General features: G+C 38.7%; 2 protein-coding genes and 2 non-coding genes across 7 annotated transcripts in view; 2 read left to right on the forward strand and 2 right to left on the reverse strand.

Annotated features, from left to right (window-relative positions):
• Positions 1–16,665, reverse strand: part of fchsd2 (FCH and double SH3 domains 2) — an 81,063-nt gene extending 64,398 nt beyond the window's left edge. Inside the window, exons 1-2 of one of the 3 annotated variants that reach the window (XM_088078869.1) lie at positions 16,307–16,665; positions 10,927–11,024 (exon numbers count right to left, since the gene is read on the reverse strand). In XM_088078869.1, coding sequence (XP_087934995.1) covers positions 10,927–11,024; positions 16,307–16,327 — 119 coding nt within the window. In that variant the 5' untranslated portion in view covers positions 16,328–16,665. The remainder of the gene's footprint in view (positions 1–10,926; positions 11,025–16,306) is intronic. The other 2 variants (XM_088078868.1, XM_088078870.1) reach the window with 2 other exon arrangements.
• On the forward strand, positions 839–911 carry trnam-cau (transfer RNA methionine (anticodon CAU)). Its single transcript has one exon. It is a non-coding gene; the product is annotated as a tRNA-Met (tRNA).
• On the reverse strand, positions 2,351–2,424 carry trnat-agu (transfer RNA threonine (anticodon AGU)). The gene has a single exon. It is a non-coding gene; the product is annotated as a tRNA-Thr (tRNA).
• Positions 16,666–18,516: 1,851 nt separating the features above from the next.
• p2ry2.1 (purinergic receptor P2Y2, tandem duplicate 1) lies at positions 18,517–24,496 on the forward strand. 2 transcript variants are annotated; one of them, XM_042487153.2, is made up of 5 exons: positions 18,517–18,712; positions 21,185–21,538; positions 22,383–22,551; positions 22,837–23,176; positions 23,788–24,496. In XM_042487153.2, the coding sequence occupies exons 2-5, from the start codon at positions 21,202–21,204 to the stop codon at positions 23,980–23,982; spliced, it is 1,041 nt and encodes a 346-aa protein (XP_042343087.2). In that variant the 5' UTR covers positions 18,517–18,712; positions 21,185–21,201; the 3' UTR covers positions 23,983–24,496. The 2 variants fall into 2 exon arrangements, with proteins under 2 accessions (XP_042343087.2, XP_042343086.2); XM_042487152.2 differs by lacking the exon at positions 18,517–18,712 and adding an exon at positions 19,569–19,703.
• The last annotated feature ends 992 nt before the right edge of the window (positions 24,497–25,488 follow it).

Here is a 25,488-nt window from a genome sequence, read left to right on the forward strand (position 1 = left end):
ATGGTCTAAAAGTTTGCATTCCCCCGCCTCTTTGCAGGTGCTCCTGATCTCATCCATCAATCTGACCAGATTGACAGATCAATTAATCACCTACAACTCAAATTCCTCAACTTCTACTGAGGAAAAATAAACTCAGATCATCAGCTAAAGAATTTACCATGACTTTCCTCTTGCTGTTTGAATCATGTATTAAAACAACACAGTGTATATGTAGCCCAAGGAAATATCTGTAATAATAAATTGCACACTTGTTTATTATGATACTAAATGTTATTGTAATCTCATATTCTCAAAGTCATTGAACCAATGCTGTTTAACTGTGCTACTGTGTGAGGGAACTGAACAGCTACAATCACGCGACAACAGGGAAGGGAAACAGTGGGGGAAGATGGAGAAAGGAACGCACTTACTGTAAGCATAGACAGCATAATTACTGCCAATTCTCTATACTAATTACAGCCCAAACAGATAGGACAGTGCTTCTTTTCAAATGCTTCCCAAGGCATCATTTCATGTTAAACCTGCTGTGTAGAATCTGCTTTCCAAACAGGGACTGCTTTAGATTTCTGGCTTTCCTTATTAAAAGCCATGAGAAATTGTAAATGACTGAACCAGTCCTTTAAATCCTGCACAGCAAGGCGCATAGAAAACTGCAATATTTCCAACTGTCAATGATCTACTGCAAAAGGCTGGAGCACATGTTTAGTGTTTAACTCCACCCTGTGCATGTCAGTTGAAACAGGACACGCTCCCTCCCCTGAGCACACAGACGCCTCCTCCCCCGACATGCAGTATTGAGTCTGCGCTGTAAAACACACATGCTCACACTTCCCCACAGGCCTCGTTGGCGCAGTAGGCAGCGCGTCAGTCTCATAATCTGAAGGTCGTGAGTTCGAGCCTCACACGGGGCAGGATTTTTGAGATTCATGTCAAGAGCAGTTTGTGCTCCACATAATAGTGAGAATACCATGTATAAACCACTTCAGCAAAGCAAACAGTTCATGTAATTCCTACGAAGCTAAATGTAATGTAATGCTCTTAACAATTAGCTATTGCCAAACTCAAAACCAAATCTCTTTAAGGGTTAAACTGGAAAAACATCTGGTGTGTTTTAATTCATAGTAGTTAGATAAACATGAAAGTGCCACTCTAAATAGGAATAATTCAGTAAAATCACAACACTCATTTGATCTCACATTAGAGTGAGCTGAACAAAGTCATCCTGCTTTGCAACATGACACTTGATGATCACAGATGGTGAAAACTCAGAGTTGAAATTGTCTCCTGACTCTCGGCAGTAAAGCTCTCTTTCTTCTTGCTGTTGGACAGATGTGACTCTTCACTTCCAAACTAAACTAGATTGGCAGCAACAGCCATTTTTGTTCTACACATCAGCATCAACGTGCTGCAATACAAGTCCCTGATAAACACACCTCTGTAATGTATGGAGCTTCTTGTGTGCAACAGAAATATATACTGTCTCACAGGTTAATTCTCATTAACTGATGTCTGCATACAAACAAATCTTTGTAACCTCATTTTGAATAGACCAAGTTTCAGGCATAACCAGCCTTCATGGGCCTCCAAAGTCCACTTTTTTCAACAAAATAAAAATGATATGGCCACAAGGACAAATGAGCAGCTCAGCTATGCCACACCTGATCTGTAAATTAGAAGAAAAGGGGCTTTGACAGCAATCCAGGCCTAGCTGTGTGAATAAATGATGAAACCTCTTTAGCAAAATGGTCATTATTTAAAAAAATAGATCTACTGAACTACACTAACTTACAGCATTATTCTCAAGTCATAGCAGTAAGGTAGTCTATGTTCCTGAGTTCCCCTGTAAGTATATGTTAATCCTTTACAAAACAAATATAGGTCAAGCACTGTGGTAACAAATCATAACCTGCTGAGACACCAAGGCTAAAACCATTGCTAAAGTACACTGCAATTAAGAAATACCGCTCTTCTAAAAGCACCTTCACAGTAAGTGAGACATCTGAGAACAGCACTTTGTGAAATAGCACTGCTGAGATTAAAACTCAGCATCTCTTGTTGACAAGACAGGCACTTTACCCAACTAAGCTACAGCCCCCTACTGCACCCACTCAGAGAGCAGGTTTGACCAGGAACTTTTGTGAGCAACACAGAACCATGCAGTGCTTTTCTCGAGAGCAATGCATGGTTCCTTTTGTGCTCCAAGACCCTAAGATAGTGCAGCAATACTGCAGACCCCAATGACTGATCTCTTTCACTTGGAAAGACACAAGCATTTGGGGACATAATGCACCTCTAGAGTGATCCTGTTCCAAGTTCTGATACAAGACCTCTGCAGACTTGACTACAGAAAAGGCACTGCTGGGATTCGAACCCAGGATCTCCTGTTTACTAGACAGGTGCTTTAACCAACTAAGCCACAGCACCCTGCCAATACCATTAGAGAGCATTGTTTAAAAGGGGAATTTGTTGGAGAATCACAGAATAATACAGTCTTACCAAGACCAAAGTTTAATTTTTGATAAAAGACTTGTGCAGACTAGACCGCAGAAAAAGGCACTGCTGGGAGCTGAACCCAGGTGGGCTCTGGCACAGTACGCTTGGTCATGCACGAGCACAAGCACGGGTATGCAACATGCTCAGGACGTATATTCGATGCGACCATTCCTCTCGAAAAACATTATAAACAACAGCGGCAAAGGGTTCACTTTGGTCCGATGCTGAACTCGTGTGTTTACTTGAAATTTGGGCAGACTCAAATATCCAGAGTCACATGGATAAAACCCACAAGAACTCAGAGGTCTTTGGGAAAATCTGCAATTATCTTGTCGGCCACCTCATGACAATGTAAAGCCACGTGTGTGTCGTATTATGACGTCATGACGTATGTACAAGAGGTAACCGAGCACAGGCCCTGTTGGATCTGGAGCAATGTGAGTGCAGGACGGCTTGGGCACGGTACGGGGCAAGTGGGTCTAGTGTGAGTGCACCCTAAGTTGCTGTTTAGGCTTGAAAGCACACATATGTCACATGTTCATGTAGGTTTATATAATCAACTGCTAGATCCACAGTTCTTTTTTCAAGTTTTGATGTCACACTTACCCAGAGTGTTTCTCAGAAAAGGCACTAGAGGGATTTGAACCCAGGATCTCTTGTTTACTAGAAAGGCACTTTACCAAACTAAGCCACAGCGCCTGACAGTTAAATTACTGCTTGCGCCAGGACCAAAGATCACACTGGTGTGTCTACACAGCTTTTCCATTATAACCTGATTCATTTCCACCTGAGGAATTCTTCAGGATTTCATCTGTAGGATACAAAATAACTTGGAAAGAATTGTGCAAAAAAAGTGGGCTGTGTCTCAATCAAAACACTTGAACTGAAGTGATTCAGTTTCAGTTTCAGTTTGCTGCAGCTGGCTGCGACAGCGATATGAGTCTGGGGAACCAATCAATTTGAAAGCATTTAAGATAGATTTAATAATATCACTCCTTTCATCCCTACACACACACACATAGGTTCAACTTTAAATATCTGGTTCTGTAATCAAAACATGCAAATACAGTAAATATGCAAATATAAAGCCAGGCTCTCTGACACTTTAATGCACAGCCTAAAAATAAGTTTGGCTTTGTCATCTTAGTGCTGCAGTATACTTGAGTAATAGGGCATCTGGAACATACAAGTTAAGTCAAAACTAGTACACACACACAGACACACATGGACAAACACACATCCTCACCGGGATCTTTAGATATGTCTAGGCTTCTCATGCAACCATGGCGACACTGCAGCAGACCTACCAGTTAGAAATATCTCACACACACTGTACATGTTTGTACTGTACTGTGTGTTTCTTTAGAAAAAAGACAAAAACAGAACAGACCTTTCAGTTCAAGTCTTGAATGGTCATCAAGCTTCAAATTTTATAATATTAATGTCTGTTGTGTTTGTTTAATGTTATACTGCATTTCTCCTAAGATGTTTGCATGCCTCTGTACTCCTAAGACTCCTCATTCATTTATTCTGCACACAGTCTATTTTTATTTATGCTTAAAGCTCTCCATACCCTCCCTCCACCTCTGCATTTGATCCCAACTCTTATCACTTCCTCTCTGGCTTTATGCACTCTGCTTTCTTGCCCTCTCTATTCCTACATCCTTTTCTCTTCTCCCTCATCTCTCTCTCTGTCTGCCCATCATTTGTGTACATCTGTAAGTGTGCGGTGCATGAGTCAAAAAGCAGTGTCAGCATGAGCCAGGCATGAAAGAAAATGCCCAGATGAGTGTGTGTCTGACAGGAAATACTTAAGTGCTTAGGAGTGGACACTAAGTGTATGTACTGAATGTGTGTGTGAAGGCAGAGAGGGGGAACGATCAAACATGGGAAAACAGCTGAGATCAATGGTGTACAGGACACAGCCTGAGATCACTGACAACAGGATAAGCAACATGAGTCACAGACAGGGACGGGGGCGGAGGGGGGAGGTCATGTTTTCACACTGCGTGATCCCCACACGACACAATAGAGCACTCTGCCTGTTTTTTTTTCTTTCTTTCTCCAAAACCAAGCACGCATTTGGACAAAAACATTCACTATTAATCTCATTTCAGAATATCATACAATTGATAAATTGCATGCAACAAAATGAAAAGACTGAAGTAAACTACTATAAGTGAATTACTGATTGTGTTAGCATGAATGGCATGCTTCACGTGAACATCCAAACAGTTCCCTTCCTACACAAATTTGCTAAAGCCTCTGAAAATTCTGGAAAAACTTCTAGGTAATTATTAAATCCATAATGGTGTGGAGGTAAACTAAAACAAAGCTGCAGGATTATGTTTAGATTTTCTGTCATTCCTGATGTAAAACCTCAAAAATTGGATGTAATTGTGAAAACTCACACTAGTCACTCGGGACACATTCGTTTAAAATTTCAAACAGGTAAAGATTAAATTTACGGACAGCTCTCTTTGATCTGCTCATTTTCGCACACACCAGCACTGACTCTCCACAGCCTTGAAAAAACAGCTGTTGGAGAAAATCAGGCTTAAAATTGGAATTTGAATCATGTAGTCTGTTAAGCAAAACACCAAATTCCTCTCTGTTTCAAATGCCTTGTCCTGTAATCAGCCTTGTACTTTGCTTTCATGATGTGGAGGTCAAGGGGAAAGACAATTCCAGTATCAAAACATTATTATTGTGACAAAATCAGAAATGGAAATAGGTGCAGAAAGAGTTTGCCAAACTATTCCTATCAGTCTAAATTAATGTGTGTAGCCACGACATCGGATCAAACTACTGTTGTGGCTTCTGAAACATGAGATGTCACTGAGATGTCAGTGAAGATTTTCCTCAAACAAAAATGCAATTTTCAGTGATAGTTGATGGATGTCATTTTGTCACAGTTCGGGATAATTTGAAGCGTGACACTTGAATCTGTCACGGATTAAAGCCTCCACACTGACTGACTGACTGCTTAGTTTGCAGCCATGGTTAATTAATCAGAGGAAATTGTGTCTGTTGTCATTGCTCTGACAGGGGCAAAGTGTTATATTTCTATACAACAAATCCTGAAAATACTTAGGGCTTTACCTGACTCAGAATTATGTCTGTGGAAGAAGATATAGTTGTTCAATACCAGTAATTGACTATTTGTTCCTTTTTTCACTATAGAGCTTTAGTGTTAGAACAGGGTTTGGTTGGCTGTTCAGCGTGAAAGTGACGTTCATAATACAGATAACAAACGTTAGCCCACCAAGCAAATGCACGCTAACAATGCTAACCATGGAATGGAAATGTGCAACATTTTTGATGACACTAGATATCAAAACGAAAGCAAGAGACTGTATCATAATAAGTTGCTTGGAGATGCACATTTAAAACTTCTAAGCAGAAGTCAGCAAATAATTTAATCATGGTGCCTGACTGGGCAAAGCCTCCCTGTCTCCAGGCAGCTGCCTCCATCTCACTTTGAGTCAACCTGCCTGAGTCCACAGCTGCCTGAGAGCAGTGTGAAAGCGACTACTGGTCACTCTGCAGTGTAGATCTGGGGACCAAAACGTCCCGAGATGTCCACTGCACACTGACTAACAAAAAAATACTGCTCAACTGAAAGAATCTCAGCTGACTGAGAGGTGTCTGGCTAATGATTCAAGTCCTTGACTTTCATGGGTGGGGCTAAAAAACTGCTCTGGTACAGAGACAAAAATAGAGAAACAGATATATAAAACTAAATATCACATGTTAATTACACTAATTCAGCATTAAATAACCACAGAATGGATTGAAATCTATGAAACTGTTGCTATAAACACTGAATAAAATAACCTTCATAAAAGGAAGGATTTACTGCAGGACTGTTATATTACATTGCATTAAATTGTAAGGCTGTTAATGCAGTATAATATTAGAATACTGATGTACAGGATACTGTAAAAATTTTTTGGAGGATGTTTTTGTGACAGATCAGATGGTTGGCTTGATTCTTCTTTACAATGTTATCTGACTGCATTGCACACCCTTTGTTATTAAAACAGAAATGGGTATCAGTAGCAAATGACTGTAATTGTTTCCATCAAACAGTTTGAGGTCATAAGTCATAGCCAGTGCCTCCTAAAGAAGGAAAATGGTTCCTCAACTAAGTGCTTAGGATGTGATGCACGTATTCTCCTCTTAAAATAAATAAAGAAGCAGTTGGTCATGGTTGAAGAATCACCTTTGCCTCATTTCGAGACAGAAAGACGCCTGTCATCATCTCCTTAATCTCAGCCTTATCCCCCTGGGTATAGTATTACCTGGGGTCCTTCTGCGATTTTGAATAACAGCAGAAGCTGTCGGTGGCTGTCATTTCACCAAATGCAGAGGCCGCCTAATTATATTAGCAGTGTGTGAATCAGCATTGCATTAATTTGGGCCTTTTTTCCCCCAATGAGTCCTTGATTTTCTGTTCCTCCTCTTTCTAAATTATGGAGGCTGCAGTGAAAAGCATTAATGAGGACTCTGATAGCATTTTGGGTTCAAATTGGGGGAGGCTCATCTCGCTACTCAGCGTGGAGACCCATTATGTTTTAATGATATCTGCAGATAGTTCCTCGGATTTGGTCAATAAATTTGGGTGAAACACAAATTTCATTTATCTGATGCAAATGTGCCACACAAAAAACAGGGGGGGTAAATTCTTAAATTACATTAGGGCCCCAGTTTTAGTCCAGCGCAGTCCAGGCGTCAGCTACAAAAACAGCACTTTTATTCCCTGTTTCCTCACTACTGTCTCCTCCATGATTGATGATGCTCTTTGTAGACTCGTCAAAAAAAGAATCTGTCTTGACCACCATAAATTTGATGCATTTGACTTTGTAACCTGCCTATAAGTTCTCTAAAAGGCAAAATAAATGCCGTCTCCATGGAGGGTGTAATGTTGTAAAGCCACACTATACCATGCCAATCATAGGAACAGATTAAAAGCTCAGAACTGCAGAGCATGCAATGCCCGTTGCATAAAAGGCCATCATCATGTATAGTGTCACAATGATGGTCTTTTGCGGTTTGGTGTAATTCACTGATCCAAATCTGTAGATAGAACCGTCATCTGCAACACTGAAACAGTGTTACAGATCCATTGTGAAAGTAAAAGCATACTCTTATTCAGCAAAATGGGGGGCAAGTAAGTATAAAGCTAGGTCAATGTTTCCAAATTTGTACGAGGTAATTACAAGTAAGAGTGAGACTTTTCTACTTTTATGGTTTGCACTGTGTGTGTGCGTGTGCGTGTGTGTGTGTGTGTGTGTGTGTGTGTGTGTGTGTGTGTGCCTGAAGCTGTTGGGGCAGACATAAGGGTATGGGGGATTTAGCTGGATTGAGGACACCAAGTTGACTCCCTGAGTCCACCAACTCGCCATCATTTTCTCCTCTCTTTCTCTTATCCTCTCTCCTATAACTAGTCCAGCTAAAATGCAGTCCCGGAGGATTAAGCACACTGCCCTTTCCCTCCTCTCTTTCTTTATTTGTTTGTTTCCTTATCTTTCCCCTCTTACCTTTCACAGTTGACAAACACACAGGCTCAAAGCACTATAGCTAGCTACTTGTGTATGTGCATGTGTGTTGGGAGTGTGTGCGTTGATTAAAGCCAGCCTGTGGATTAATTAGGGTAAATAACCTCAGAGCAGATTTTGGGATTTAAGAGTTAAAATCTACTGAGGGCTTCAGGCAGGAAAATGCATGTCTGTCAACCAAGTATGTGTTTTATTACATGGTCACACTTTCTTTGTCCTGTTGAGTTTATCTGTTTTAAAAAGGGTTTTTAAGTTGACAATTGGCAGCTTCGCAAAAGTCAGGCCAAGTGTACATAACAATTTCAGAGTTGCAATTTCAGTCCAGGTCCATCAAAAGAACAATATACACTGATTAGATTTACTGACTCTCATGGGTTGGAGGCACTTTACCAGGAGGTCCCTGAAATGTTTTCAGGTTTAAACATTTAAATAACATTTTATAAAAAATATTTTCATTATAACATATTCAAATTTAAATCATTTACTTGAATCAGATAATTATATTTAATTTATGTATGCACTAAGAGTGAAACTTTCTCTTGATATATGTGTGTATATGTTTTCTTTTGATTCGCTTTTAATATTTTGGTTAGATACAGTGTTACTCACAGCTTTTTTTTTTATTCTGTGTTGACATAGTGCAAATAATTTTAATACGTCATATTTTTCTATCACATTTCTCTTGTGTTCTTTCACAATACTGAGACTACAGAAGTGTAAAAAAAAATAGGCTACAACTTATTCCAAGGGACATACACGAAGTCTATCCCCAGTCTATCCTACAGGATCCTTGGCTGAAAAAAAGATTAAGAACTGCTGATGTAAATGTCCCAATGTGAGCCAACTGGCTCACTTCCTACTGTAGTCCCTTTACTGACTGTTTAAGGGCATCATCAACTCTTCATTCATTCATTTTCACTGTGGAGATCACTGCTGCATTATTAAATACATTAACTATAGAGAGCGGCAAGTAATATTTATATATTTTCCGCAATTAAATGATTGTTCATTTTTAAAAAAAATGATTTAGAAAATGTATGAAACTAGTAAAAAAGTTCCATCCATCATTTAGCAATGTCCAATGTTACATCTTCAAATGTCGTATTCTGTCTGAGTAACAGCACAAAAACAATATATTTGATCATTTTAATTTACAACAATGTAAAATAGAGAAAAGCAGCAAAGGCTACATTGCAGAAGCTGGAGCCAGGGAATGTATAGCAAAATCATAGAAAATTATTTTTTTGTTGACCAATCGACTTCCGCCATATAACTATAACCCTTTTCACACAGAGATCACACTTTATGGATTACTACAAAGTCCCACTTTAAAACGCCTTTCCTTTTTTTTTTTTTAACAAAACAATGGTGGCATAACGCCACTTTGGTGTGTAATTTTAGACAGCATGCAGGCATCCTAAAAGCAAAAGAAGCCACAGAGGCTTTGTTCAGACTGCCGGCCCAAATCCGATTTTTGTCATATCAAGATTGTATCCAGATTGATTTTGTGGAGTCTGAACAGCCATCGCTGTGTCTGTCTGGTTCCGAGTTGGTAATCCGTGTCACCAGCGCACATACTGACAACTACAGAAAAAAACAGCTGGCTCTGACAACAGTAACAGTGGTCAAAGTCAAAGTGTACTGAACAGCCGTCTTGATTTAGATGAGAATTTCAGATCAAACTAACCCTTCTGATCTTAAATGACAGCATTACAAAAATAACTAGCACTACAGTGAAGTTAAATGAATGCCACATCACAGACAGAAAAACTAGCCTCAGTGTCTTGCTCAAGGACACATCAACAAAGCAGATGCTTGTTGCTGCAGGGGCTTGAGCCTAGATCTCCCAATTGAAAGGCAATCTCCCTGATCACTGCACCAACCCGGCTGCTCCTGGTTTTACCACCAGGACAATGTGTCATCAGAAATAATTACAAAACATTAAAAGCTAGAGGAATGCACTAAGAAAACACTGCAGGCAGTGTTTTTCAACCATGAGGATGACAAAGCCAATTTGAAGATCTTTACCCAGTGGCATGTGGCTCTATCCCTCACTGACTGAAAGAACTAACACATTGTGGTTGCATATGCTTAACTGGCTCTCCCTCTCTCCCACAAGTGAGACCGGGGCCTTGTTCACTCTCCAAAACCCAGCAGCAACAAGGCAATCTGTTCTCAAACAGCTGGAGTTGCCCCCAAGAGTGAAAGGGAAAGAGAGAGAGGGATGTCTCAGAGAGAAGAGGTAGAGAAAGCATGAAAATGAGAAACAGAGAGAAAGGCGAGGATGGAGGCAGAGAAGCAGAGTATTGAGAGTTTGCTGTCATAAATAATCAATGCTTAGTCAACACAGAAAATGAGAGCGTGTGAAAGAACCAGGGTTTCCTCCCATTGCCAAATCCAAAAGGGAAAACTGCCAGAATCAAACGTCATGAGTAAACAGAGCTGAGCCAAAATGAAAGAGAGATATGGAGACAGACAAAAAGATAGTCAGAGCAAAAGAGACAGAAAAACAACATGGAAAAGATGACAGGGAGAGGTAAAGAATGAAATTTGGAAAAGGAAAGAGTAAGAAAAATGTTGGAAAGCAGGAAGAGGGCAACAGGAAATTCCTTTGTCATTTTCCCGACCCTTTGTCCTTCTCAAAAAACTGGAATATGACAATTCCCCTCCTCTTTTTCTCTTTCATGCCAATCCTCCCTCACTCATTAGTCATTTCCTTCCTACTTTCTTTTTGGTGCATGGCTGTGTCCATGTATGCATGCCGTGCATATTGCAGTCACATTAGGACTAGGTTTAAAATAATCTGGCAGTTGATGAAGTGTATTCTTCAGGATTGTTTTAGTACACGCACTTGATGCAAATGTGTTCATACCTCATGTCTTCCAGCAGGTCACATTCAGTCTGGTGTTTAAAGTGCAGTCTTGTCATCTGCTCTGTGTGTGTGTTTTTCAGCTCCTGTGTCACTTTGACCTGGAGGAAACAAAAAGACATCAAAGAAAGGATTTATCATATCTCCATCTGTCAGTTGATTATGGTTATTAGAACAGAGCGAGGTTTTCCGTTCTGGTCCACACATCCTGGAAGTTTTCAATGTCCCAGACAAATGGGAGAAATTCCTTTCAAATATTATCTGTGGTTACTGAGCATAAAAACAATTGATAGGCAGGATTTATAATATATTTTATTAAAAATGAGCTACTTTCGTTTAAATGTTATATTCCAAATAAAAGAAATCACATCAATAGGCTAACATGCATAATACACTATGTTTAAAATAACAGAAACAGAGCACTTTAGGTTAAAAGAAGCTAGAATATTGCCTTTCCTGATTGTTAAAGGGTTCAGTGAACTGTGAATGCCTCTTCCTGTCATATGCACATTAATAGTTAAAAAAACACTCTCAGTGGCTATATCATCCAGCCCCACCTGGATTAAATGTTGCATGAAACCACAAATGTCACACAAGTACAGTAACATATTCCAGTAGGACTGGAACTAACAAGTAATTTCTTTCATAAAGAAATTGTCAATAAACTGTCAGTCTGTGAAAATAGTAACCTTGGACTCTTGTAGGGCTGCAACCAATGACTTTTTCCATTGATGATTAACTGTTGATTATTTTCTCAATTAATCAATCAATTGTTTGGTCTAAAAAATGTCAGAAAATGGTGAAAACTAACAATCAGTGTTTGCTAAATGCCAAGATGACATCCCGTAGTATCTTGTTTTGTCCACAACTCAAAGATATTCAGTCAACTGTCATAGAGGAGTAAAGAAACCAGAAAGTATTCACATTTAAGATAAAAGAAATCAGAGATCTTTTTCTCAAAAAGAAAAAAAAAGACTCAAACTAATTCATTGATTATCAGATTAGATTGTATAGCGCTTTTCCAGTCATTTTTTGACCACTAAAAGCACTTTCACACTACGAGTCACATTCACCCATTCACCTACACACAATCATACACTGGTAGCCAGGGCTACTGTACAAGGTGCCACCTGCTATACAGCTTTAATTCATTCACCCACACTTACATACTAATAGAACAGCCATCAGGAGCAAAGTTCACTGAATGCACAAAATGTTAAGGACATTTACTCTTTTCGCCAAGTGTACTGATCAGGTGAATACAGCTAAAAGGTCTGCATTATTGTGTTGTTATTTATTTTATTGAATCTATACCTGTCACAAAGGAGCTGCTGTAAATAACGACAGAGAAATTCAGAGACTGCAAAAAAAGTCAAGTTTTTAGGCTTTTTGGTTTATTTGTATCAAAGATTTCAGCTCCTGACCCACACTGACACACACAAATAATTTCACCCCCATCAGTCAATCGGTTGCCAATCACCTGTCATCTACCTCGAGTGTGCTCAGCTCTAGAGTAACCTGCAACAAACACAAATTCAAACATCACCCTTTAGTAATCCATCAATGTAATAATAAGTATCCAGGGTTTTGTCAGACTTCTGGAGAGCCTGGAGGAGGCTTTTTGCTTTTGGAGGTCAGTGAAGACACTTTAAACAGGCTGGAACAGTACTTAGGAGCAGACAGACTCCATGTGCATTAGGGAAAGATGCTTGTTGCACTGCCTCATATAAAAATTTATTTGGATGGTCGGACTAGGTGCTGTAACCTGCAGTCTTGTGCAAAAACAGACAGAAAGCTCACCCTTAATGTGCACACAAACAAGCACAACACACACACACTCCTGCCAACATACAGAGTCACTGTGATGGTCATTGTGTATTGTCGGGTGAATTCCATCGCCTATTCACCAGAGTAACAGTGGGCAAATTCATGACTGTTCTAGACAAAACAATCAACAACATTATGCAAAATACACTGGCACACACACACACACACACACACCAACACACACTGCAGAGCTCCTTTCTTTCATGTGCTGGGTCTTTGAAGATAAGGAGGGAGTGGTTCATTACAGTATCAGGGCAAAATTACCTCACTTGATTTCACCTATCACTCATAGAAAGCCACAGGGAGAGGGGGAGTGAAGGGGAAGGGCAAAGGGTGACAAGAGAGATGGGGAGACAAAAAAAGAGGAAGAGTGTCTAACGGGAAGGTTGAGCATGAGAAGAGAAGGGGGTATAATATGGAGGGTAAGCAAGTGAGAAAGGAGAGAAAAGCAGATTTAAAGTCTGAGAAAGAGACACGGTCAGTGAAAAGAAGGGAAAAGCAACAGTGAAAAGGCCAGGATATGGTATAGAGATGGTAATTACGAGGCAAAGAGAAAGACATGTTCAGCATATTAAAGGTCATGTTAAAGAAAGAAAGCTGGTGCAGCTGATGCAGCAGGTAGGTCTATACCACTAAGAAAGTGGTTCCTGTTTTGTAACTAGAGTATAAACATATATTTCACAGTGATTCTCTGATGTATACGCCACATCCCCATCTATGTGTATGGAAAGTAATAAAATAGCAGCTGACATTAGGCAATACGATCTAAATGCCATATATAAAGATAAATTACCAGATCTGCCATGGACAGAACAAACGTACGTTGGTTCGCTTCTGATATGTTTGTCCTGTTTTATTACAGTATGGCCATTTAAAAATACTGACAGGTAGGCTGATTCTTTGGTATAACTTTCGGTTAGATGTCATTGGTTGTATCACTAATTTCAGTTTATGCACATTTATTTAAAAATAAGTAAATCTGGAACAGACTAAAGAATTCCAGTCATTTGATACATTATTGTCCAACCATAATAACAATACCTTAAAATGTACAGTAATGCCATACAACAGCTCCACAAAATATGGCTTCAAATGCTGCAAATAAGGCTCAAAAAATTGACAGAAGCAAATATCACTGTATTTTTTTTACCTTGATTTATCAATATTGCAACTATATGAAGTAGAGCAGGAATGAGACCTAAACCCAGCAAACGAGTCCAATCCCGGTTCTCTCGTCTCAAAGTCAATTTTTTTTTTAATGGGTTCTTGTTTAGACGCCTGAAATAAAGACTGTGATTGACACAAACTTAAGAGACTTTCACATTTTGTCCTACAACATAAAATATGTCAGTATTCCCCCATTGTGAATTTCTGAAGCGTTTAAAAAGGTGATTGCTTAAAGTGGCTGAGACTACAGAATGTCATCATGCTGAGCACAGCCTTACGGCTTTGTCGTGGTGGCAACATCAAGTAATGCAACCATAGTACAGTTTTTTTTTAAGTCGTTTTACGTGCAGCGATTGCATTTACATTCCAAAAATCTTTAAAAAGGTGTTCATTTGTAAACATTTTCTTGCTGAACAAATTAAGTATCATAAACTTTGTTTGCCACAGAGCTTATTTTCTGCAATAATCCAAAATCTAATGAAAGAATCCAATAGGCTTTCTGATGAGGGAATCAGGGCGATGTAAACCTCTGCATCGGTTTACAGAGAAAAAACCATCCCTGCAGCACTCTATTGTAGGGTTGACTATTGATGCTTTCACAACACAGCTACATAATAAGTTTTTGATTAATAATTATCAGTAATGTGGATTTATGAGTGAGTGGGCAAAGGCAAACAATAGCTAGAACAGTCTGGTCATTTCAGAAAATGTTGTCTTTTCTGTACTTTAGCCTATAAAATCAGGAAAAGACAACACCTAAAATATTACGATAACCAAAATCTAAGACAAATATCTGGTCCCATGCCACGATATTGATAGAATATCAATATACTACCCAGCCCTAGATCCAAACTCTGCATGTGTCATTATTTCAATGTGATAGATAGATAGCTAGATAGATAAACAGAACATACAGACAGTATTATCGCATTTCATAATGTACTGCCTTTTGTCAGCCTCATTAGCAGCCATCTTTAATTTAAGCCACATAAAACTAATATATGAGACTCAAACCAGCTCAGTCTGTAAGCAGATGTGCTGAGACACAGACAAAACACTAAAGGGGCTGTATGTGTCACACTGGGAGATAAATTATGAGCATCCAGCAGCCAAATACTGATAGACTCTGGCTGTGGTGCTTTGGGCTAAGTGTACTGAGTGTGCCAGCCACATTGGCAGGGGGGTAACAAATTTGTATTTTGCAGATAAATTCAATTTTATTCTACGAAGTATTTTCGCATCAAACTGAATGGGAAAGACAGACAGCTGACGACTGAGATCTTACAAGATTATTATGACCGTTATGGTGTTTTTGATCACACTCAGTGGAACAAAAGACAAGTGGTCCCTGCAGCCTCTGTGATGAAAGGACCTATTTAAATGCATATATGTGTTGTACAGACATGATATGACATGTTCAGGGCCGGTCTGTGTGCAGAAACCCAGTGCATAAATGGCACCGGGGGAATATGTGGTAATTAAGAGAAAACTGTGCAGAGGTTCACAGCAGGGTAATTGGCTCTCATGCATTTATTTTAGGGTAACACATACTGATAGACAGAAATGGACCAGCAACTTACACACGTACACACTTTGAGTGCCAAGCTATAGGGGGCTGTGGTCTTTTCTCAGTCCATACAGGATCAATAAGTCAGTATCAGAAATGGCTCTACCAGCATGTCTCATCTCCCTCCCTCTCTTTCTGTGTGTGTGTGTGTGTGTGTGTGTGTGTGTGTGTGTGTGTGTGTGTGTGTGTGTGGCTTTGGTCAGCTCAGGGTTTGATGAAAAGATGTGACCCTGGACGGACTGAAGGTCTTACAAGAAGCATCCCAACGTGGGAAAACCGACAGCTTTGGTTGGGGACTGTTGTCACAATTAAAAATTAATAAAACAAATAGCACAATAACACCGGTTACACTCTAAATTGAGATTTAATTATGTGCTGTAACGTTACTAGCCATGGCAGCCGTAAGTTAACGTGCAATTGCAATTGTGTTTTTTAATAGCAATAACTTATTTCTACTAAAAAAAACCCGTAACGTTATTAAAAGGACAACCACAGTATCATTGTATCTTAGTAAGATGGTTTGGTGCTTTGTATAAAACTTCCCATGTTAGCCGTTTTCATGCTAACGTTATTTGACGTTTGACGGCTCACGCTACAACGTTAGATTCATATTCATGTCAATAGGTTACCGACTAACCTAGCTAGCAAACGCTGCTAATGTTGGCTAGCAAAGGGGTTTTTTTACCCTTTAATTTCCTTGTGCTTGCAGCATCAGCTTCTCGAGTGGTTTGTAAAACACAACATCCATATCTAAGGTCACTATCTGTCTGTCATTGTCTGTGGAGTCCAGCTAAAACATAACGGACTCTGGAAATCACTCACCTTCCTCGGCGGCGGCTGCATTTTGGAGTATTGACATGAATGGTATTTCCCTTGCGAGATGTATTGTAATTCCGAGAGGAAATCCAAATCAGTGTGGGACCAATATTTTGTCTCCTCAAACCAAAATCCTCCCCTCCGGACGACAGGGAGGAAAGACGGGAGTTAAATTTGTACTCCGGCGGCCATGATTGATGATAAATGGCTAGTTTGTACAGAGCAGACACTGAAGCAACGCGGAGAGGCTGAACACTTGTGTTGTTGGCTGCTGCCACTACCAGAGGACTAGTGTGTACTGTACTGTGTTGTGGAGCAGCAGAGGAGCAGACAGGCGGAGAAGAAAAAGCAGAGGGAAGGGATGGGGGGATATTAACGGGGAACCCCTTCAGCAACGAAGCTCAACGGCTCCACGGTGTGGCGCGGGGCGGGATGGCGCCCCGTCTGTGACGAAATGCAGAAAGACATCCTTTTTGTTCTGTCTCCTCTCGCCTGCCGTCGACAGCATCCACGATTAACATTTACTCCACGGTGTTTCAAGCCAAATGAGGGGACAAGAAGGTGTTAACTACAAAACAGGACTGCTTATTGGGGGTTTTCCGAGGTGCTCCAACCTGCTCAAGGAGAAAAATCTGACACTGACAGGAGGCTGCGTCCCGCAGACCTGCATAGCAACAAGAAACCGCAGTCGATCGAGGAAAAATCGATCTCCGAGTTGAACGGAAAAAAAATAATAATAATAATTTTAAAAAGGAAGAAAAGAAAAAATACTTGTTAAAAAAAACAACAACACTTTCATGCTTTCATGCTTTGGTTGTAAATAATACTTAGTAAAATAATATTATTCCCAGCTTGTCATCCGTATATTATATTATATTATATATATTATATTATATTATATTATATTATATTATATTATATTATATTATATTATATTATATTATATTATATTCATTTATGTATTATATATTTTGACAAAATCCTGCAAAAACACTTTAGTCTTTTAATTCACATTTTATTTTATCTGTTAATTTATCATTTCTTCTGTCTATACCCTGCCTATTATTATTATTATTAGTAGTAGTAGTAGTAGTAGTAGTATGTTTTTTAAGTAATTTTTATCTATTTTTCTCATTAGCAGCTGTCTTCTGAAATACTTTTGCCCCTGACTTTTTGTTTAATTACCTTCATTTTTGTCTGCCCTTAGTACCAGCATTGTTGTTTGGCTTCTATTGCTTCTTCTGCCTCTGGGGTTGCATGCTTCTTCTTTGCTTTGTTTTCCTTAGCATCCTTTTTTAACACTTTTTTAACACAAGTTTTCTGGCAGAGCACCCCCCACCTCATTTCATAAGTGCCCCCCAATTTTAAAATTAAACCTATGTCCTTGTATAACCTATTAGGCATATGGTGCCCAGCAAAGATCAAAATGAGCATTTATAAATGAAATAATAATAATGTATTTGCAAAACATAATTTATAGCAGGCTACATTTTGTGCTATCATTTAATAGACTCTTAATTGTGGGAAGTTGACAGGGTGAAATGGGGTCATGGGTTCAAGTAGGTTCTGAGTGAACATTTTAAGGAGTACATTACAATGGAGGGTGTCTGAAACCATTGCCATGAGTTGGCACAGGCAGCAGCTGTTTTGCATGCATGTATCCAACCTATGTATGTGTAGGCCCATGTTTGTGTTAGGTGTAGCTGCCCATGGTTTTGAATCAATCATGTGTGATAAAATAGTAATGCGTTGGGTAACTAAAATAAAAAATGAATGAATTAAATAAATTAAAGTTAGATACATAGCCTTGCACGGTGCCCTGTGTCAAATGGAAATTAACATTGCCTTAACTTCTCAAGGTTAAGAAACACTTGCTTGAAGGGAAGAAATTCAGTCAGTGTAATTGCTCGCCAGAAATACTTCTGCTCACAAATTCTGCTACTGTTAGTGGTAAACTAGCAGATTGCTTATATAGTTGGCAACAATATCTTACAAAAAACAATAGTGACTGGAAATAATATACAACTCCCTGGAAGCATTAGTTTTAGCTAGATAGAAGAAAAGGCAAAAATAGGGAGCGAGAAAGGACTACTTCGTGTCTCCTACGTGCCATGGCCAAGGTTAAGGTTAAGGGCTGTGTAATCATTGATATACAGAGTTTCTGGAGCAAGTAAGACATTAAGTACTCTCTCACCTTTCGTCTCAATATAACACACATTTTTAACACATGCACACACACATTTGCAGTCAAAAAGACATCTAGTAACACCCACACACATACCTTTCTGCCAGCAACACAGAGGAAAATGGCTGACATACTGTATCTGTTAGGATCCCGTCAGGATTTGTTTGGTTTATGATCCCTCTTATGATTTGGCGTAGGGTCATCGATATATCTTTGGCAATACTAAGGTAAGACATTTTACTGTAAAAACACTTGAGTACTGTAATTAAAGTACAAAAGGCAGCACCAATGGTTAGGTTTGATAAACATATTGTTTATTTGCCATAAATGTGAGAAACCACAGGTAATCTTTGATATTCTATGTATATTGGTGTTTACAACTCATGTTGTTTGTCAGTATGGCTGTCAGACCCTTTGTTTTAATGGGGACCCAAGGGTCATATATTTCTATTTTTGATTGAATGGCAGAAGATTTCTACCAGGCCTATCTCTTACTGGCAAAATAATAATAATAATAATAATAATAATAATAATAATAATAATAATAATAATAATAATAATAATAATAATAATAATAATAATAATAATAATTATTATTATTATTATTATTATTATTATTATTATTATTATTGTTGTTGTTGTTGTTGTTGTTGTTGTTGGTGTTGTTGTTATCATCATCATTAGTATTATTATTATTATCATCTTTTTTTTAATTAGCTGTAATCCTTAGGCCCTATTAAAAGCTAGATTACAAGTAAATAACAAGTAACAAGTAAACAAGTAAATGTTGGTAATTATATATCCCTATGCTTATCATTGTAATGATTACATTTATTAGTCTCAACAGCATTTTAAGAGCTACCTCTGTTTTTTCATATAAAATGTAAAATGATATCTTTTTGAGTTTACCAAACCCACAAAAAATAAATAAACAAAAAAAGAAAAAATTAAACGGTTTTAGGTGGTGGCAGCTTCATCCAGTTCACTGTCCATTAGACTAACAGACAGTTAAACATATGAGCCCCAGGCTCAAATGCTCACTCACTTACAGGCTACAGCTTGTCAGAGAAGCATACAGCTCCACAGGTTTTTCAACCACTGAAGTCTCTAAGGCACGCATTCTGCCATAAACAGCACAGTAAGATATACACTGTGAGCATGAGGATATTTTACAAAGGACGGTCAGCGCATGACAGTTTTTGAAATCAATCAGACAGAGTGAGTAGTTTCAAATGTTTTATGGGGTTTTGCCTCTGGGGAAAGGTACCTTTTTAATGTATTTGCTGGTATGCAATGTGGACATTTGTGTACAGCTAAATTAATAATAAAAAAAAAAAGATTACTTTATTGCAGAATAGTTGTGCTCATTTTGGTGTATCATGCACACAGCAGGTTTAGAGGAATTTGGGGGGACTACAGGGCCGTGGTGTCTCAGGTCTGTTATCTGTTAAATTCAACCTGCAGCTGTTTTGTAGAAAAATAAAAGGCAGTGCAGACAGCTAAGGGTACAAAGTGAGCAAGAGGCAATGCTTTTGATCAAAAGAAAATAATCTCAGAGAGAGAAGTAGAAAGAGAGTGCTGCAGGTTAACTCATCAGTCAGCTGAGAAACAAGTCAGTCTGGCAGCTACTGTCTTATTTGCATACAAGTTTTAAGGCATCTCTTCTATTTTATTGCGTAACTAGTTTGAACATGAGTTTGTCAGATAAACAGATTTGTAGAGGAAGAGAAAAATGGACTGAGGTTGATAACAATGTAGCGTGCATGCCATTGAGAACAGAATGAAAACCGTCTCTAAACAATGTCTGGTTTGAGTTAAAAAGTCATCCCTCTGTCTCTCCCTTTCCCAGCTGTGAGGTGCTGGTAAACGTTGACATGCAAAGTGCCAGAAGGAGTGCTGTTTTTCTCCCTGAGAACACAGCTGCACTTGAGTAAAAAGTTATTGCTGCACAAGTCTGTGTGAATCTTTGTCTGAATCTTCTGCAGCTCAGATATGCTGAAAGATTTACAGTTTGTTTTCTTTGGGGGAGAAAGGAGAGGTAATAAGACCGATAAGTGTTTGAGTAGTTTGCTTAGACAAAGTGTCAAGATGTCTTACGGAGACTTGCTGAGCCACGTGGTGGAACACTACACTACATCTTGTTCAAACACAAAAAGTGCTGCTATATATTGCAGCCATACAACACATATTCACTCAAATGCTTGCTCATTTACTCTACCAAAAAAGGATTTAGGATTTCTGCAGTTATGTTTTGGTATGAGTGCCCCCATCTCTATTTGTCACAATTCTTCTCTCATTTACTCAACCACCCACTCAGAAAGAAAATGGTGATTAAAGGACGTCGGCATTAAAATGATTTACATTCTGTGAAATGTACAATGACTTCAAAATGGGATGACTCAGGCTATACGCTGGATTGTGTAAATTTGCCTGCAAAATCACAATGGATCAGTCAATTATGCTTGAGCAGAGCTTGAATTATCCTGAACTGTGTTGCTCAGGCATGCCAATGTGAATGTTTCGCAGCATCTTAAAATGTAATCTAGGTTGATGTCAGTTTTTCACAGTCATACCCATTTCCTGTGATCCACATTTGCTATCTGTGTGGGTGTGCTCACTTCTTCATGTTTGTTGCAAGATAAAATAATTCCAGGTTCAAATGCAGGGTATTAATACTCTTTTCCTTTGTACTTCCTCAGGTGTTTTCACAACTATCATGGCCACCTTTGACGACAACGGGACCATCCTATTAAATTACAGTGCCTTCTACTGTCGCTTCCAAGAGGATTTCAAATATATTCTCCTTCCTGTCAGCTATGCCCTGGTCTTTGTGATTGGCCTTGCGCTGAACGCCATGGCGCTGTATGTGATTGTATTCCGTACCAAGCGCTGGACCCCATCCACCATCTACATGTTCAACCTGACGATGTGTGACACACTCTACGTCCTCACTCTGCCCTTCCTCATCTACTACTACGCCGATGAGAACGACTGGCCTTTCAGTGAACCAGTCTGCAAGCTCATACGCTTCTTGTTTTATACCAACTTATATGGTAAAGTGATGGCAGCATGATAGACCACAAGAATATATTATACAGTATACACTAGTATAATGTACAATATGTGACATAAAATTCCCAATATGACATGTGCAATACAAAAAAATATAATACATACGGTACATTATGTTATCACATAACATAATCTAATGCAAGATGACATATGATGCAATATGATATGTAATCACCTTTGACATAACTTGTAGTGACAGAAGGTAACATTATATGACCTAATAAAATGTACAGTGTGATAAGACACAATGTGATAAGGTACAACACAACACACTGCCATACTATATGCTATGGTAACATACAATGTGATATGACATACAGCATACTGCAATACACTTGGTTACAATATGATATAAGGCGATGGGATACGTTGTACAATACAACATGATAGTATGATACGACACGACGATACGATACGATACGATACGATATGATACGATACGATACGATACGATACGATTTGATACCATACAATACAAAATTAGTTTAAGAGACCAAAACCATTTCTTGCACAAGGCTATAAACATGGGAATTTTTGCTGTAAACCATAGTGGTCTCTGCAGCCTTATAAAAAATGCAACGAAGGTTGTAACAAACAATAAAAATCCTACAGATATACAATATGATGTATTATATGATACAACATAACACAGTGACATAAAATGACCTGACTTGACACACAAACTGACATGATGCAACACAATTTGTTATAATGCAATACACATACTCAACCATATCATGAAGGAAATAAAAATACATGTCTCAAAAATGCTAAATGATAAAACTTGATGTAGTATGAAAAAAAAAATATGTATCACTCTGGCAGGTTCCATTCTGTTCCTGTGTTGTATCAGTCTGCATCGCTTCATTGGTATCTGCTATCCAGTCCGCTCCCTCAACTGGGTCAGCGCTCGTCGAGCCAGGCTGGTGTCTGTAGCAGTGTGGGCCTTTGTTTTATTCTGCCAGGCACCTATTCTCTTCTTCTCAAGAACTAGGTGGATTAAATGTTTTATTTATTTATTTACTTATCCCTTCCTGCCTTAATAGGTCTCTTCATTGTTTTGAATGTGTTTTTCTTAAGTGAAGACTATTGATTTTTGTGGCATACCATGTACTTTATCTCTGGGTGCCTTAATGGTACACACTTAAATGAACAACCAGTTTGCTAACAAATTTACATTTTATCTACTTTCTTTCATCACTTCTGTCTCATTTTTGTTCTTCAATGCCAATCAAAATGGCACTACTTTTTAATAATCCTAAACAATCTCCTTTGCCAGGAATACTGACGGTGAGCGGCAGGTCTGCTATGACACCACCAGCCCAGAGCTTTTTGATGACTTTTTGGTGTACAGCTCAGTCGTGTCAGTGCTCATGTTTGCCTTGCCCTTCATGGTGTTGATGGTATGCTATGGCCTCATGGTGCGGAAGCTTCTGGAGCCTGGCTGGGGGTCTGAAGGGAGCGAGAGGGGCGGCCTGTCAGCCCGACGTTCCAAGCAGAAATCAGTGAAGATGATCATCATTGTGCTGGCAGTGTTCATGCTCTGTTTCCTGCCTTTCCACCTCACCAGGAGTCTTTATTACTCCTTTAGATACCTAAGGCAGGTCAATCCAGAACAGGTGAGGATGAAGACTTTTATAATAAATGTCCTATGATTACATGTTTGGTACACAACTTTCTGTGACATCCATGTCATCCCCATTAACAAAACCTTCCTGAAAAACCTGTTGTATGAAATCTTGACCCATTGTGACCTCATGGATAATCACAGTCTCATGAAACTTTACAATCACAATCCAGAGACCTTGGGCACTCAAACAATGGATGGCTTTCCTCATAATGTATTCTAGGGGAAATATTAAGTCCATCTTTGCCTCAATTTATATGGAAACTTTTTTTTCCCTGCTGAAAATCACTAATAAGATGGTAAAAGGCTCCTGTTTGGGAAAAAATACAAAAACTATTTTAAGTATTTCAGCTGTGATGAAAAATTTATTTATTTGTTTCTGAGAAAGACACTTGTTTGTTATCAATTATTTACCATAAAGCCTGAAATATCATATGATACAATTTATTTTTTTCAAAATATTTTTACATTTTGTTAATAAGGCCCCAAAACACATAAAGTAAAATAATAACAATAATAATAATCATAATAATAATTTTCTGGCTATTATTTCATAGCCAAGGCTTTACAGTGTATCACATTTTTATTTTATATGTTCTTCAGATCAGCTGTAGGCTGCTGGAGGCCTCCAGTGTGGCCTACAAGGTGACCCGACCTTTCGCCAGCGCCAACAGCTGTGTGGACCCCATCCTTTACTTCCTGGCTGGGCAGGACGCCCGCAGCAACCTCACCAAGAAAATCAAGTCATCCTTAATGCAACCAACAAGTGTGAGCCATCGCTCGACTACAAAACTCTGAGCTAATAACTGAAACTATCTAAGTAAAAATGTAAAAGGTTGTGGGGACAAGATTTGACATCTCGTATACTGACACTGACAAAGGCTACATTCAGATTTCCATCAATAACCAGAAGAAAGTTATTATGACTGAAGTTTATAAAAAAACAATTAATCATAAAGTGCATCCTTGACTGAAGGCATTAGAGGCTAGTAAAACATTTCTACAGATCATATTTTTTTTGTAATGTTTGAAAAGCTATAATGAATGGAGAGAGCTGAACTAAATGGTGCACCACAGCTGTTGTTTTTGTTAATGATTCTACTGGCTATCCCTGGTGTTTGTGTGTTTAGTTTAGAAACCAGGGTGTTTTCCTCAGCTCACCTTTCTCTGAGCCACATATCAGACAACGAGGTTAAACTAGACCACTCTGTCAGCTGTTTTTAGATTGTGCTGGAGTAGTGTGTGTGACACAAAAATGTGAAAGAACTTAAAATGATGTTATAATAATAAACATGTATACATTTAGAAAAAATGTTTATGGTGATACATTTGTATCATTTGTTTTATGTACTGTACTGCATTTCTTTAAACTAGATGCAATTTCTTGCATACAGACTGTACAGTAAATCTCACTATCATTGTGGGAGATAAGATAAAACTTAACTTAACTTATTGAGGGAGTGCACCATTAGCTTGTTGACTGCAGGAATGCGCACCAATGACCATCTGTCACATTAATGGTGACGATTTGTGGACATTTCATGGTAGTGAGATCAACATTAAGTTTACATGAAACAGCTCAGGTGGATGTTCCTGCTGTTAGTATGCTGATAGCACACTCCTTCAAAACTTGTGACATCTGTGGCACTGGGCTGTGTGAAACTTCAAATCTAAGAGTGGCCTTTTATTGCCACTATCCCAAGGCAAACGTGTAGTAATAATGCTGTTCAATCAGCATCTTGAAATGCTAACACCTGTTAAGTGGATGGATTAACTTGGAAAAGGAAAGGTGTTCACTAACACAAATTTTAACAAATTTGCAACTAGAATCTGAGAGATATCTATTGAGTGAATTTCAAAAAGTATTGGATTTTTAACCTAAAACTGTGGAAATGGGAGCAAAAATAAGTGCTGCACATGGAGGGGAAAAAACTTCAGGTTCTCATGCTTGGATGAGGAACTTGAGCATTTGAATTGAGTTAAAAAGCCTTTAGTAAAAACAGGGCTACTTGCATTAAAACACACATAAGTTTCAACCCTAGCTTCTTAAAAAGGAAACAAAAAGTTGAAAAAGAATCAAGCAAACATTTTAAAAGCTTGGCAGGGGGTGTCCATTTCTGATTACTGAGTGAGTGCAGGTGGTTGACAACAGTGTAGCCTATCACAATCAGAGTCTGAGGATGACACACCTCCACAAGTGATCAGTTAAAACATCCAGCACAAAAATGGAAAATAACTAAAATTACATCCAGTGCATTTATTTTTTCCCAACCATGTGCTGACCCTTTTCTTTAATGAGACTTG

Source organism: Plectropomus leopardus, chromosome 6 (assembly GCF_026936395.1).
Source record: "Plectropomus leopardus strain MGB_pleo_1.0 chromosome 6, ASM2693639v1, whole genome shotgun sequence".
Lineage (NCBI taxonomy): Eukaryota > Metazoa > Chordata > Actinopteri > Perciformes > Serranidae > Plectropomus > Plectropomus leopardus.